This window comes from Myxine glutinosa, chromosome 1 (genome assembly GCF_964187855.1).
Source record: "Myxine glutinosa chromosome 1, kmMyxGlut1.1, whole genome shotgun sequence".
In the NCBI taxonomy this organism is placed as follows: Eukaryota; Metazoa; Chordata; class Myxini; order Myxiniformes; family Myxinidae; genus Myxine; species Myxine glutinosa.
The window spans coordinates 187,837,374-187,854,873 of record NC_136261.1 but is presented as its reverse complement, the minus strand read 5'-3'; the positions used below and the strand labels follow the sequence as shown (position 1 = coordinate 187,854,873).

The following is a 17,500-nucleotide window of genomic DNA, read 5'->3' as shown; positions in this document are numbered from 1 at the left end:
CAGTCACGTGAAAAAGTAAGTACACCCCATGTAAAGTTTTGACTTTTTCAACATATTTCAACATATAGCTATTTGATCTTCATTTCAGCAATATTGATAGATAAAGGTGATATAATATAACAAATATCATGAAACATTTACATTTTGTAGTCCATTGCATAATTTAAATAAACATAAATGCAAATTTCGCATGTGGAAAAAGTAAGTACACCCCTACATTTATCACTACTTCAAATACCTAAAATTAGAATCAGGTGCACCAGCTCAGGTGCAAATGATTAGAACATCGTTAGAGAGGATCTTGGAGGAACCTGTCTTATTTGAACCTCAGACATTTAGTTTGGTTTACTCTTTGTGGTTGAAGTGTGCGGCATCACCAAGCCTAGATCAAAAGAGCTCTCTGAGGCCTTCAGAAAGAAGGTTATAGATGCCTACGAGTCTGGGAAGGGATTTAAAAAGATCTCCAAACAATTTGAAATCAATCATTCGACTGTTCGGAAGATCATCTACAAGTGGAGAAGATACCAAACAACTGCCAACTTGTTCAGGCCAGGCCGCCCCAGCAAGTTCAGCCCGTGAGCAGACTGCAAGATGCTGAAAGAAGTTTCTAAGAACCCCAGAATGTCATCACAGGACCTACAGGTAGCTCTTGCCACTGTTGATGTCAAAGTGCACGAGTCTACCATTAGAAAGAGGCTGCACAAATTTGATCTACATGGGAGGTGTGCCAGGAGGAAACCTTTGCTGTCCAGAAAGAACTTCAGGGCAAGACTAAAGTTTGCCAATGAACACCTAGGCAAAGACCAGCACTTCTGGAACAATGTGCTCTGGACAGATGAGTCAAAGGTAGAGCTATTTGGCCACAGTACCAGAAGACATGTTTGGCGAAAAGCAAAGGCAGCATTTGACCACAAGAACCTGATACCAACTGTAAAGCATGGTGGTGGAAATATTATTGTTTGGGGCAGCTTTGCTGCATCAGGGCCTGGGCAGCTCACCATCTTAGAATCCACTATGAATTCTTCATTGTACCAGAGGGTGCTTGAGGATAATGTGAGGCCATCTGTCGGAAAGTTGAAGCTCAACCGAAGGTGGACCTTGCAACAGGACAATGACCCTAAACATACCAGTAAATCCACCAAGGAATGGCTGAAAAGAAAGAAATGGAGGGTTCTGGAATGGCCAAGTCAAAGCCCAGATCTAAATCCCATCGAGATGTTGTGGGGGCGATTTGAAACGAGCTGTGCATGCAAGAAACCCCTCAAACATTGCACAGCTGAAAGAATTCTGCATGGAGGAGTGAGCAAAAATTTCTCCCAGTCGATGTCAGAGACTGGTAGACAGTTATAAGAAACACCTACTTGAGGTTGTTTCTGCCAAAGGGGGCAATACCACCTATTAGAGCCAAGGGTGTACTTACTTTTTCCAAATGCGAAATTTGCATTTATGTTTATTTAAATTATACAATGGACTACAAAATTGTTTCATGATATTTGTTATATTATATCACCTTTATCTGTCAATATTAGTCAGGTTCATTATGTTCAGATTTATAATTTCGTTCTTTTTTTGTGGAGATTAGCAAACCTATACATTTTTGGAAAGCTTATAGCACCAGGAATCCGAAAAACCATGTTTCCATTTGCGCAAATTTTTCTTTGGCGGCCATATTTGATTTTCAAAATGGCCACCATCGGAAACCTATTTTTCGCGATATCTCAACATCCGAACCACCTAGAGTGCTGATTCCAACACCTATACCCACATTTTTGGGGATGAGGAATCACATGAAGCCATCTAAAATAATCTACTCATTTCATTTCATAATTCATGTACATGAAAATAATCATTTCAACATGTTCAGTTCATGTACATGGAAAGTCATTATATCAGACCTAATAGTTCATTTAAAATAAACCTCATGAAGCTCACAATTACTTACCTGTTGTCGTTTTATATATTTGCAGGTCTTGAGAGAAGATGAGTGAAGTTACGACTCAGCCCACACAGTGGCAGCACTGCATAATTTGTCAAACCGCTTCAGCAAAATATGGAACGCTTGTCCAGCAGCCCAAACCGGACTCGTTTGAACACTTGCTACAAACCCTTAATGATAGAGCAGCCTACCATGATGGAAAATATGTTAAAATTCACAGTCGCTTAAAGGATGAAACAAGTGAAAGTCTGCAATTCAATAATGCAGTTTGGCATCGTATCTGTTATTCAAATGCAACCAACAAAGAGAAGGTACAACGTGCCAAAGACCGCCATCAATATCACATTTCAGCCGGCTCCTACACAGAGAAAAAACGTGGACAAAAGCGAAAAAGCACAGAACTGGACGAACCATCAACTTCCACCACCAGTCCGTTTACACGTTCTGCAACAGCTCCATTCATTAAGGAACATTGCTTTTTCTGCCAGGAAGATAACGAGCAAAAATTGTACACATTGAGAACAGAAAACGGTGGGAAAGCATTACACGATGCTGTGGAGCTGTCTGGAAATCTCACCCTGCAAACTAGGTTAAACACATCCATCTCACCCACTGATGCACATGCAATCGATGTTCAATACCACAAGTCATGTTGGACAACAAATGTATTCCATGTGTTACGTACCAAGGATAACAAGGGAACAACAGAGAGAGGTCATCCGTTTCAAACATCATGTTTGATTGAGTTGATTAGCCTTGTCGACTGTCAAACTCAGAATAAACAATACTTATCCATGGCACATATTGAAACAACATACATCAACTTGCTTGGTGGCACAGATCCATTGGCGCACCACTTCCCTGCATATAGTAGACACTGGCTCAAGGAGAGAATTCTTCTAGAACTACCACACGTAACGTCTGTTAGGCAAAAGGACAGGAGAAAACCTTCTGTTCTTTACTCCCCAGATGCATGCGAATCCGATATGGTTCAGTCTGCCATGATAGAAAGTGAAGTAGACGATCTGAATATTATCTATAAAGCAGCAAAGGCATTGCGCAGAATTATCAAGAACTTCCACCAACAGGAAAACTCATCCGATGCTATACAGGTCACTAGCAGCACAGATGATGTTCCAGCAGCACCCCACGCAATGATCAGATGGGTTATGGTGGGGCCAACAGAAACACTAGAAACTGAAAAACGAACCACTCACGTTAACAGAGAAGTACTCACTGTTAGTCAGATGCTATTGGGTGGATTCAAATCTGACAAGCAAGTGAACTATAGGCCCAAAACTGATTCTGCGACCTTCCGATCAACCAAATCACAAGAAACTCCACAGTCTCTAGGATTAGCCTTGGCAGTTCACCATGACACAAGAAACAAGAAACTCCTGGAAAGTCTCTGCTCTCAAGGTTACTGTGTCTCGTACAGTCGTGTTATGCACCTCGAAACAGCCCTAGCAAATGCCATTGTGGAAAACACCCTGAAGTTCCAAGGACTTTATGTTCCTCCATTTTTGAAGAAGGGAACTTTTGTGTTTTTTGCAGCTGATAACACAGACTTTGCTGAAGACAGCGTGGATGGCAAAGGGACAACCCATGGAACAATCATTGCTGTTTATCAAAAAGGTGACACTCAAGGAGAAACATTGGCGCCACAACTGAGCATAGCTGACACTACCAGTTTGTCAGTGACCCCGTACCAGGTTCCTATGCTTCATTGTGACAAGCCGGTGCCGAAAACCATAAAGAGAACAGACACATTCCACATCAGCAAGGATGGTATATCACCAGCGTATCACCTTACACATCTAGGATGGTTGGTTGCTTCTATGATCACCAGAATGCAGAAATCAAACAGCACATATATACCTGGTTGGGCAGGATACCACTCATTGCTGTCGGGTAGTCACAGTTTGACACAAGTCGGAGTCTTACCCCTTCTACCTGAAGTAGCACACGAGTGGTCGACTCTTCTGACCGTCATCTCTCAGACAACTCAGCTAAAGAACTTAGTTGTTGGTACAAGCCACCCTACAGTCATTTCCTGGGATATGGCCCTCTATGAAAAGGTGATAAGGCTGCTGGATGCAAGGCCAGACCTGAAAGGTACCGTTGTACCTCGGCTTGGCGAGCTGCATGTGGTCATGGCTGCTTTGAGAGCCCTGGGTACTTCCATTGAGAACTCAGGTATTGATGACGCGTGGATAGAGGCCGACCTCTACGGACCTTCAACAACAAGGCAGATCCTGAGATGTTCGCATTACAAACGCACTCTCCGTGCTCATATTTATTCATATATAGCACTTTATGAAATGGCGCTGGACCTGTTCTTCAAAGATTATCCACAGTTGAAAGCCGTTTGCTCAGATATGTCAGAAGAAATAGACGAGGCATGTTCAGAAAAGGACAAGTTCACCAAAGCCACAAGTGTGAAAGAAGCCAACACAAAGCTGTTGAATGTCATCACTACAGCTGATGTTGTGAACATATTCAAGACTTGGGAAACAGAACAATCCAAAAAAGCCATGTTCAAGTCCTTGATGAATTACCTGCATCGAGTGGAGACAATTCTGTTCTTTGTGGAAGCTTCTCGGGACGCAGATCTCAAACTCCACCTCAAATCTGGTGAGGCACTCAGCAAGCTATTTTTCTCCATGGATCGTATCAAATACAAACGTCTTTGGCCGCGATACATAGCAGATATGTATGACCTGAGGAAGACGCATCCGGCCACATACAGGGAACTCGAGAATGGAAATATCTCAGTAACGAAATCTAGCATCCCCTTTGTATCAATCGGTGCAGACCACGCTTGTGAACAGGAAAACAGAGCAATGAAGGTTCATTCTGGACTTCCAGGCATCTCCAATAATGCCAATGCAAGGCAGAGATTCTTTATGGCCTCTCCAGAATTGTCACGGCTGACCAGAGAATTCAAAGATCAGTTCGACACCAAAACAGACAAAGTGACAGAACACCACAAACTTAGTCCGAGGGCAGTGAATCTGAACAATACAGCGGTTGAAAAGATCAAGGCTGCTATCATGAGTCATGGCAATCCATTTACCACAGAAGGAAATAGCATATACAACTTGATCACACATGCCTATGTCCCAGAGGAGCACACGTCACAAATCCTGAATATCGACAACATTGGTCAACACTTGTACGAAGAGTATGTTGATGAAAGAATCAACGGAACAGTCAGCTTATTTGCACCCGTGAAAAAAGAAAACAACACGATGTACTTGTCTGGTGTGAAGAAGACCAAGATCATGGTCAGGGACAAGTCAGTCGACTTGAAGGAAACAAAAGACTTGTATGGAAGGCTGATGATATTGACAAAATCAAGCCGTGATGTTGACCAGAAAGACGCAATAGGCAACTACGAATTCACCCTTACACCTCGCGCCTTGTTCGCACCAAACGGTGACCTGCTTCCTTGCCTTGACAAGTCAAAGTTAATCCATCTCCTTGTGAAACATGGAGACTTAGCTCCGGGTGACTTAGCTCCGACCTCAAGTCCTCAAGCTCAAGTCCATAACTCTGCAGCTATGAAAATAGCAGTAGTCGACGCCATGGTTCTTGTACAGAAATTGTCGACAAAACCAGCTGCAACAGTAACCGTTGAAGATCTCAGTGTCAGCTTTAATACCAGATTGATGTCACTGACAAGACATTTTGACGAAGTTATCCTCGTGTTTGATACTTACAAGGCCGATTCGTTGAAGCAAAGCACAAGACAAAAAAGACGAGGGGGGCACAATCCAGTCCAGTACCAAGTGAAGGACAATACCAAGATCCAACACATCACCATGAAGCGGTTCTTGTCACACGCTCAGACAAAGTCAGATTTGGCAGAATATCTGGCTGAGAAAACGTTGGAGTACAACAGAGATGCCTCCAAGCTGATAATTATATGTGCAGCAGGAAAGGCCAAGAGTAACAAAGGCGTGCATTTTGAAGACAATAATCATGAGGAGGCAGACACTCTGATGATTCACCAAGCAGTGCTGGCAACTCGCCGCAATCCCAACGCAGAACAGCTTACCTTCTTCTCTCCTGATACGGATGTCCTGGTCTTGGTCATAGCTAACTATGATGTTCTGCTCAAAAACACTGCTGTCTCCCTTGTGTCGGGCCTTGTGCAAGTACAACCAATCTGGAACAATCTTGGCGTCGAAAAGGCCAAGGCATTGCCAGCATTCCACACATTCACAGGAGCAGACAATACTGGACGGTTTTCGCGAATAGGCAAAACAACATGGTTTGAAGCTTTCGTCAGAGCCGATAGTGACGTGATACAGGCCATGAGAATGCTCGGTGATGCTGCAGATGTGACCGCAGATCAGATGTCCAACTTGGCAAGATTTGTATGTGCAGTGTACGTACCAAAGGGAATATGTATCAACAGCATTCCGGAGTTGCGCTGGTACCTCTTCTGTAAACACATGACTGAAAGTCACAAGTTACCTCCAACGCTAGGGGCTCTAAATCAGCATGTTGATCGTGTACATCTTCAGGCAAGGGTATGGGCTCAGGCTACTATCGCACATCAAGTGTTCCTGGATCCACAGCAACATGGCTACTTCAAGGACAACGATGGGGAATTGAAACCACTAATGACAGATGTACCACCAGCACCGAAAGCAATACTTGAGATGGTCAGATGTCAGTGCAAAGGAGACTGCTCATCGAGACGGTGTTCGTGCCGTGCCAATGACTTGGCATGCACAGACTTGTGTTTGTGCAGCTCCGAATGTGAAAACGACGATGACTGTCAACCTGTTCTCTGCTCTGACGACAGTGATGAGGACATTTGAAAACCTATGAGGACAAAATGTTGATGAATGTTGACAAAGATAAAATTTCATCTGTGGGAAATATTCTATGTTCAAATAAAAGTAATTATTACATGTATAATTATGGATTGTATAGCCTCATCTCTATATACTTACCTCTTGAATACATAAATCACCTGTTTAGGATATATGAGGGATGTGGTTTCATAATTATGATCCGTGTGCCACAATGTAGCGAAACATCACTCAATGTGGTATACATATTCAGAAAAAAACATGTTTCCTGAAAGTGGCCATCTTGAAAATCCGCTGTAGGCTGCCACCTGGTATCCCAGGGTAGGTGTAGATTATTTTAGATGGCTTCATGTGATTCCTCATCCCCAAAAATGTGGGTATAGGTGTTGGAATCAGCACTCTAGGTGGTTCGGATGTTGAGATATCGCGAAAAATAGGTTTCCGATGGTGGCCATTTTGAAAATCCAATATGGCCGCAAAGAAAAATTTGCGCAAATGGAAACATGGTTTTTAGGATTCCTGGTGCTATCAGCTTTCCAAAAATGTATAGTTTTGCTAATCTCCACAAAAAAAGAACGAAACAAGTACACATACATTCAAAGTACACCGCCCCATGCCAAATAATTAAATATGCTGCAGCGCGGCATTGCCGGGGCGCCTCCGGCGCCCGGCAATACCGCAGTGCAGCTCATTGAGGCTGCATTGGGAGGGATAGGTGTACACTAATTGATTGATTAATTGTATAATTAAAATCAATAAAAGATTATCACAAAATATTTTCATAATCAATTGGCTAATCGCATAACTAAACCACTAGTGCTTCATCCGAAGATGTATCTTTTAGAAATGTAATTAAATAAGTCATTTATAAAAAATTAAATAATTAATTGATTACTCAATAAATAATTAATCGATTAATCAATAAATAATTAATAGATGAAATGATTAATCAATAAATCAAAAATATCCTTGATAGCCACATCGCTTGGTCACTCATGTCCAAATATTAGCTTCCCAGCTCAAAAGGTGCCTGAGATATTGGCCAAATGAGAAAGAAAATAAATAAATGATTAATAATGAAAATAAATAAATAATAATCATTAAAAAATTAAATTATTAATCAATTTGGTCAGAGAACACATAAACTACCACTATTTCATCAGAATCTGTAACTTTAAATTTAAATTTTTTTTTGGCATTAATCAAATAATTACATAATTAATCGATTAATTTATTAATTAATAAATCAAAAATATCCTTTGCAGCCAAATCACCTGGTCATTGGCATGTCCAAATGTCAGCTTCCTAACTCAAAAGGTGCCTGAGTTAATGGTCAGAAGAGAAAGGAAATTTGATTAATTAAATAAGTACTGAATTAATCGCTAATAATTAAATAACTCCTCAATTTATTGATTAATCAAAAAACAAAAAATACCGTTTTTGACAAAGGACTTGCTCACTATTGTGCCGAAATTTCAGCTTCCTAGCTCAAAGGATGGCTGAGATATCGTCCGGACAACCAAGGAAACAAGAAAACAAACAAACAAGAAACCAGAGTGAAAACTGAGTACTCTCTTTCAGCGTGCGTCACTGCCGAGCCCCCTTCGGTGCCCGGCAATGACGATTTGCAATGCCTGGAGGTGGCATAGGAAAGGAGCGGTGTACAATAAATAAATGATTAATAATGAAAATAAATAAATAATAATCATAAAAAAATTAAATTATTAATCAATTTGGTCAGAGAACACATAAACTACCACTATTTCATCAGAATCTGTAACTTTAAAAAAAAAAATTTTTTTGTCATTAATCGAATAATTAAATAATTAATCGATTAATTGATTAATTAATAAATCAAAAATATCCTTTGCAGCCAAATCACCTGGTCATTGGCATGTCCAAATATCAGCTTCCTAACTCAAAAGGTGCCTGAGTTAATAATGGTCAGAAGAGAAATGAAATTTAATTAATTAAATAAGTACTTAATTAAACGCTAATAATTAAATAACTCCTCAATTAATTGATTAATCAAAAAACAAAAAATACCGTTTTTGTCAAAGGACTTGCTCGCTATTGTGCCGAAATTTCAGCTTCCTAGCTCAAAGGATGGCTGAGATATCGTCCGGACAACCAAGGAAACAAGAAAACAAACAAACAAGTACAAATACATTCAAAGTACACCGCCCCATGCCAAATAATTGAATATGCTGCAGCGCGGCATTGCCGGGGCGCCTCCGGCGCCCGGCAATACCGCAGTGCAGCTCATTGAGGCTGCATTGGGAGTGAAAGGTGTACACTAATTGATTGATTAATTGTATAATTAAAATCAATAAAAGATTATCACAAAATATTTTCATAATCAATTGGCTAATCGCATAACTAAACCACTAGTGCTTCATCCGAAGATGTATCTTTTAGAAATTTAATTAAATAAGTCATTTATAAAAAATTAAATAATTAATTGATTACTCAATAAATAATTAATCGATTAATCAATAAATACTTAATAGATGAAATGATTAATCAATAAATCAAAAATATCCTTGATAGCCACATCACTTGGTCACTCATGTCCAAATATTAGCTTCCCAGCTCAAAAGGTGCCTGAGATATTGGCCAAATGAGAAAGAAAATAAATAAATGATTAATAATGAAAATAAATAAATAATAATCATAAAAAAATTAAATTATTAATCATTTTGGTCAGAGAACACATAAACTACCACTATTTCATCAGAATCTGTAACTTTAAAAAAAAAAATTTTTTTGTCATTAATCGAATAATTAAATAATTAATCGATTAATTGATTAATTAATAAATCAAAAATATCCTTTGCAGCCAAATCACCTGGTCATTGGCATGTCCAAATATCAGCTTCCTAACTCAAAAGGTGCCTGAGTTAATAATGGTCAGAAGAGAAATGAAATTTAATTAATTAAATAAGTACTTAATTAAACGCTAATAATTAAATAACTCCTCAATTAATTGATTATTCAAAAAACAAAAAATACCGTATTTGACAAAGGACTTGCTCACTACTGTGCCGAAATTTCAGCTTCCTAGCTCAAAGGATGGCTGAGATATCGCCCGGACAACCAAGAAAACAAACAAGTACACATACATTCAAAGTACACCGCCCCATGCCAAATAATTAAATATGCTGCAGCGCGGCATTGCCGGGGCGCCTCCGGCGCCCGGCAATACCGCAGTGCAGCTCATTGAGGCTGCATTGGGAGGGAGAGGTGTACACTAATTGATTGATTAATTGTATAATTAAAATCAATAAAAGATTATCACAAAATATTTTCATAATCAATTGGCTAATCGCATAACTAAACCAGTAGTGCTTCATCCGAAGATGTATCTTTTAGAAATTTAATTAAATAAGTCATTTATAAAAAATTAAATAATTAATTGATTACTCAATAAATAATTAATCGATTAATCAATAAATACTTAATAGATGAAATGATTAATCAATAAATCAAAAATATCCTTGATAGCCACATCACTTGGTCACTCATGTCCAAATATTAGCTTCCCAGCTCAAAAGGTGCCTGAGATATTGGCCAAATGAGAAAGAAAATAAATAAATGATTAATAATGAAAATAAATAAATAATAATCATAAAAAAATTAAATTATTAATCAATTTGGTCAGAGAACACATAAACTACCACTATTTCATCAGAATCTGTAACTTAAAAAAAAAAAAATTTTTTGTCATTAATCGAATAATTAAATAATTAATCGATTAATTGATTAATTAATAAATCAAAAATATCCTTTGCAGCCAAATCACCTGGTCATTGGCATGTCCAAATATCAGCTTCCTAACTCAAAAGGTGCCTGAGTTAATAATGGTCAGAAGATAAATGAAATTTAATTAATTAAATAAGTACTTAATTAAACGCTAATAATTAAATAACTCCTCAATTAATTGATTATTCAAAAAACAAAAAATACCGTATTTGACAAAGGACTTGCTCACTACTGTGCCGAAATTTCAGCTTCCTAGCTCAAAGGATGGCTGAGATATCGTCCGGACAACCAAGAAAGAAAGAAAACAAGAAAACAACCAGAGTGAAAACTGAGTACTCTCTTTCAGCGTGCGTCACTGCCGAGCCCCCTTCGGTGCCCAGCAATGACGATTTGCAATGCCTGGAGATGGCATAGGAAAGGTGCGGTGTACAACAAACAAGAAACCAGAGTGAAAACTGAGTACTCTCTTTCAGCGTGCGTCACTGCCGAGCCCCCTTTGGTGCCCGGCAATGACGATTTGCAATGCCTGGAGATGGCATAGGAAAGGAGCGGTGTACAACAAGAAACCAGAGTGAAAACTGAGTACTCTCTTTCAGCGTGCGTCACTGCCAAGCCCCCTTCGGTGCCCGGCAATGACGATTTGCAATGCCTGGAGGTGGCATAGGAAAGGAGCGGTGTACAATTACATAACAAACCTGACTATATTGTTGAAATGAAGATCAAATAGCTGAATGTTGAAATATGTTGAAAAAGTCAAAACTTTACATGGGGTGTACTTACTTTTTCACATGACTGTAAGTGGCAATCTTGGAGCGTGTCACATGTAGGATCTGGGGTGGTCATAGTTATGGGGATGACAGCTATATGGTTGAAGCTAACAGGGTTTAAGTTTGTATTTGTAGGGGGATAAAATAGAAATCAAAGGAAGTAGTGTTAATATTGTACAAAAATTTAGAGAGGATTCATCTAGAATATTGTGCAGTTTTGGTCACTGCATCTGAGGAAGGATATAGCTGCGATTGTGAGTGTACAGTGTTGGGCTACTAGGTTGATCCTGGGACGAGCTAGCCTAAGCTACGAAGAACTTTTGAAGGAGACAGGACTTCATACATTGGAAAGGAGATGATTATATTGAGAAGTTTGAGATAATGAAGGGTGTGGACAAGATAGGTACAGTGAAGTTTTTCAGCAGAGTGGAAAGTGTTAGAACCAGGGGCCATGGCTTGAAGGTAAAGAAGATGAGAGTGGAGACAGTTTTAAGACAGGGGTCTTTCATTTGGAAAGTGGTTAATGCATGAAATGGTCTACCTGGAAAGGTAGTGACAGTGTGGGTGGATAGTTTTAAATGTGAATTACCTAGGTACCTAGATGCACTGGGGATTGAGGTGTATGGGGATATTGGCACGACTTGGAGATAGCTTGAGTGTGGATGGATGGGTGATGATATTGTGGTCGGTGCAGTACTGGCATCATAAGCCAAATGGCTTCCACCGATGCCAAAGTTCCTTGTGTATCGATTTGTACATACAAAGACTTCCTTTTGTATTTCTTTCATTTAATCTTTGCCACTGCAGCACTTTGAGGAAGTTGATGATGTCGAGTCGTGGTTGCGTGAAAAGCAACGGGTGCTGGCTGGTGGGGAACGCGGACGAGATGAGGCAGGCTCCGAGGTTTTACTCCGCCGCCACACGCGTCTCCATGGGGAGATATCCTCGGCAGCAGCAGACATCCAGCGTCTGGACAAGCAGGCCTCTGGCCTTATTACTCGAGCCCCTGAAAGTGTGAGTGTTGGCTTTATTTAAATGTAGTATCATTTTTATGTCTTGCTTATTAGTCCCCTCTCAGTTTCACCAGAGGAGACTATAGATTTGTTCTCTGTCTGTCTGTCCATCCATCCATTTTTCTGTCCCACCTGTGGTTTTCCAGACTGTTTCCCCATACCCTATAACATATTCAACTGAAACTTGATGCATGGCTTTATTATGAAAAGTTATAGAACAAGTTTGAGTTTTGGGGTGTTACGTCAATTTTTCATGGAGTTAGGGTCCCCCTTGCCCTTTTTCTACCTAGAAAATATCACATATTATACATGGGTCAGTTTTCCAGACTTTTTCCCCATACCCTTTAACATATTGGACTGAAACTTGGTACATGTATTTATTATGATAAGTTACAGAAACTGCAACTTGTTCTGTAGCAATTGCTGAGTGCTTGGAACAAGAACATTCATTCATTGGGACCAGTAGGGGACTCGCATTGCAAAGGAATTCTCCCCCTTGTTTACTTACAGTGATGTCAGGTTGATATGGGAATAGCTCGCAGAATATCTCAGAGGTCGCGTACTTGCTTTTGAGCTTTCTCATGTGGCTTTGATTCCTGGTCCCGCTATTACCTGCCATTCTGGTAATTTGCAGGCAAAACATGGATCAAAACAAAAGAAACTTAACCCCAAGTAGGCAAGCCAAGAAAATAAATAACCCCCCTCTTGCCCTCCCCCCCCCTCCCCCCCCAAGGCCGGATTAACCAGTAGGCAGACAAGACATGTGCCTTAGGGCCAGCCAAAAATTCGGGCCACAAAAATGGACAAGCAGTTTTCGTCAATTTTTATTATTTGCTCCGTCAATAGATTTGCTCCGAGAACTGGACTTCAGTTCCGTAATTGAAGAGTTTGCAGTTGTAAACGCGCGAAAGGTTACAATCTAAGGTCTAGTAAACTGTAAAGCAAAGTGCCAAATCTGTGCGTGTTTTGTCATGCATATATTCATACACTGCAAATTGTATAGCCTAAACTAGTTTGAAAGTAGTTTCTTTTCACATTAAATATTTGTCTTTTTTTGTATTAAATATTTTGTTCATGAATCGGTTCATCTTTTATCTGGGGTCCATTTCTATGAGCTCGAGATCTAATTTAAATTGTTCAGGCCATTCTCTAAAATTTCAAAATGTGCCTTAGGGCCAGCCGAGGCTTAATCCGGCACTGCCCCCCCCCCCCCGCCCCCTCCACCTCCCACTTCCCCGGGTTAGTCGTTGAAATATGAGCATCGTATTATATATATATATTTCAAAAAAAATTGGTGTGGTTTTTGGGGGGCTGGAACGGATTAATAGCATTTCAATTCATTTTAATGGGGAAACTGCAACTGGCCACAGTACCAGAAGACATGTTTGGCGAAAAGCAAAGGCAGCATTTGACCACAAGAACCTGATACCAACTGTAAAGCTGGTATCAGCTTTTGGGGTGTTACGCGAGTGTACAGTGTTGGGCTACTAGGCTCTCTTACAAGAGCAAGCTTTTGACCAGCGCAAAAGCTTGCTCTTGTACACGGTCTCACATTCTCTCTTTTTAATATCCTCAAGTAGGAGAATTCATCAGTAAGTCCTTATAACTGATGCAAACCAGCATCTGGGCTCTGTCTACACATTCATTTCTTCGGATGATGTTAAAAATATGATGTTCATTATTTTTATGGAAAAAGACTGAAGCAGACGGAGTGGTTTTGGAGAATGACAAGAGAGATGAGAAGGTGGGATCTTTGACGATAGAGTGTGAAGAAGTTCAGGAGCAAGAGGTGCCACGTGTGGTGGTATTGCACAACTATAAAGGTAATTTGTATTACACTTCAGTTGAAATGTTTACTGTTTCCATATATATTACAATTAATTGCAATTAATTTAATTTTATAAGATTATTATTTCTATATATATTTGTAAGTTTTATGAAACACTGTTTTATTATTGTAAACTTGACAAATATCAGTCTTTGGACTGCCTTGTCCAGTGCTTGACGTTCTTCATAAACCGAAATGATGATGATGATGATGATGATGATGATGATGATGATGATGATGATGATGATGATGATGAAATGCCATGTTATTATTTTTAGAGAAGGTTAAATTGAGGATTTTTTGTTAATTAATTGGCTGCGTATGGAAGGAAGAGTAAAACATTTATGATTGGACAAAATAATACATAACTAGAGAATTCAAAGAACACCTTCGCATGCAGTCTTGAGAAAAAGGACATAGAGAGTGTCTTTTAAACTCTTGCTTTGCGTTTCCGAGTACTTTCTACATTTCTTATGAGCCGCCATTTTGTCTGAATCTCGATATTCCAAACGCTGAGAGCGCGAGCAGCAAATTTGATTGGTCGAGATAATGTAAAATGGTGTAAAATTTTGTCCAAGTACTGCAAAACTGGAATTTTTGAAGTGCCACCAAGAAGATTTTTCTTCTACACTGTTCAAGTTATAATTCAATTGAAATAAATGTTTTAAAGGGGGGGTGGGGGTGGGACTTGTTTCGGAATTTTATAATCATTGAAGCACTGTCCTTTATGAGGTCCCTAAACAGAGTAATTTTCCTGTTTGGAGTTATTTAAATTTTGTTTGACTGCCAGACAGGCAGACAAACTAAAACACTTACCTTACTCCTCTGTGCGCATGCACGGTCGGGAGGAGATTCCGTACAATTTGCCAAATTCAGAGCCATGGAACTGATAAACTGCAGGTTCGTTTTCCGATTCATGTTCTGATTTGTGCTCAAAATGTAACATTCCATTGAAATTGAGTAGTTCCTCGATCATAGACTAACGTCTGTAGATAGACAGGCAGACAGAGTGAACCAATTGTTTAGCCACACTTTTTGCATTGCGTATCCTGGGTAAATATTAATGAGTCGTTGAAGAAAGCCATTATATGGAGGGACGTTTGATTTCCACCTTTTACCAAAAACACTTCAAGGATAATTTAACTGGCAAGTTTACTTGTTGTTGGTCTTCTTCGTAATTAAAAATATTAATGAATCTTCACAACTGCATTGGTTATATATCATGGCAATGGCTTGATGTGAATACATGTTCATTATGATGGCTTGTCATTAGACTACACGGATTTCTGAGAAATGTGAATGTTAGGTGCATTTTTGGGTAAAAGTTGGGAACCTCACTTTTTAACATAATTAGGGTATGCTGAATTCGAATAACCCGGTTCCCAAGCCGAATTTTGTGTTTTTGACCTTCTAATTAGCATAAACAAAATGGCCGCCAAATTGCCATTTTTGGACAATTTATTTGAACAAGCATTTATATATCATGTATATACATGTAGCTCTTTTACTTTAACTTTACAACTTTTACCCCAAAATTCACCTAGAAGCTTATACATGGCCTTTTTCCATAAATCCGTCTAGTCTACATTGGCCGAGTGATCAACGATTGAGAGACTTACCATCTTTTTTTCAATTCTTCCTCTCACAGGGAAGGACTTCTCAGCAGCCAAGTCAGAAGTGCTACTGCTGCAGAAGAAGGCAAACAATAACTGGTGGCAAGTGAAGAACAGACAAGGACAGCGAGGGCACATTCCAGCCAAATACTGCCAGGAAATCCCTTGCAAGGTTAGAAATACATCAGGTTAACAGGAGTGGAGTATAAAACATCTCTACTAATTCAGTATTCATTTAATTTGTCATGGTGAATCTACATTGCATTTCATCTTCTTTCTTTTCTCTCACTTAATTTCATCTCTCGTCCCGGCTTGTAAGATTTTCATACTTCTTGGACTCGTCAGCAGATTGTAAAGACACCGGTGTTGGACAGACCCAGTAACTCCATGAAGAGAACTATGACTCCGATGAAAAGTCCACTTACGAATGGATCGCAACATGACCGACACAGCATCAAAGATCGCCAACAGAATCTCAATGGGATGTACCAGGAAGTTTGCCATATGGCGGAGGTACCAATGATTAACTCTCACATTCTCTCTTTTTAATATCCTCAAGTAGGAGAATTCATCAGTAAATCATTTGTCAAATTCTGACAAAATGTCTCATGTACTGTATGTCTTAAGCCAATTCACCATGTACATATTATATCGGTTCAGAACATACAGTACAATTCCACGAATGCTTTAAATTATATATGAACAAGGAATTACAAACTACTCAATGTAATTGATATTCCATCAAAAATAAAATTTGATGAAGGAGATGCTGATCACCATTGTTGTGGCCAAAATGGTTTCCCTCTGTCCCCACGTTCCAGCACCTTAAGTTTATAGAGGAGCTTCTAAGTACAAAAACTATACTGGACAAGAACGTGAAATGAGCACAGTGTCCGGGATTTAAACCTGGTTTCATGAGCTAGGCCGGCATTCCCATGGGATGTGAAGCTGGCATTCCCAGCCTCATGAGCTAGGTGTTCAGATGAGTACATCAAACTTGGTCACTTTATGACCAAATAATTTGTGCACGGTGAATTGGTTTGAGATGTGCATGAAAATTTTGTTGAAATAAGGGAACAAGGAAGTACAACAAAAGGAGATGTGAAAATAATTATGCAAAAAGTTGCAAATTGTTATAAAATAAATATGTAGAGAAATTTAGTGACATTGCAGAAAGAATGTAGAAAAAAAAGTTTGATTTATCTTGACCATTAACCTCTTATGTCAAGCCACAGACTTAAAGACCATCCCTCATCACTTATAGCCTGGTGTTGGCTTAGCGGTTAGGGTGCCGGCTTGGGATCCTAGGATCCTGGGTTCGAATCCCGGTCGATCGCTGAATTAACGCCAGGGGGGTTGACTCAGCCTGTCATCCTTCCGAGGTCGGCAAATTGAGTACCAGCTTGCTGGGATGAATGATCACTGTGTGTACCCCGGCTTAGAATAGGTACACCGTATCCCTGCGCATCGTAAGAGGCGACCAAGGGTTGGCGTCAGGAAGGGCATCCGGCCATAAAAACATTGCCTCAAACAGGGAACCATGATTGTCATGGGGCCCGCAAGGCTAACCCCAGCTCTAGCGGGGAAAATGGCCTTAAAACGATCATTCATTTTTCATCCCTCATCACTTGTATTTTAAGTCCTTTTAATAGCCTTAGACTACTATCTATTAATGAGTAAACGCTTATTTAATAGATGAAGATTTTCATCATTGTTCTGGTTATTGGAGGTTGTTTCCTCCACCACCAAAGGTGG

At 39.7% G+C, this 17,500-nt stretch overlaps 1 protein-coding gene across 4 annotated transcripts in view; it reads left to right on the top strand.

Annotated features, from left to right (window-relative positions):
* SPTBN5 (spectrin beta, non-erythrocytic 5) overlaps window positions 1–17,500 on the top strand; it is a 305,552-nt gene that overhangs the window by 75,204 nt on the left and 212,848 nt on the right. For 3 of the 4 annotated variants that reach the window (XM_078781331.1, XM_078781325.1, XM_078781343.1), the window contains exons 11-14: window positions 12,099–12,305; window positions 14,001–14,127; window positions 15,781–15,917; window positions 16,091–16,258. In XM_078781331.1, the coding sequence (XP_078637457.1) occupies window positions 12,099–12,305; window positions 14,001–14,127; window positions 15,781–15,917; window positions 16,091–16,258 (639 nt within the window). The remainder of the gene's footprint in view (window positions 1–12,098; window positions 12,306–14,000; window positions 14,128–15,780; window positions 15,918–16,090; window positions 16,259–17,500) is intronic. The other variant, XM_078781338.1, reaches the window with a different exon arrangement.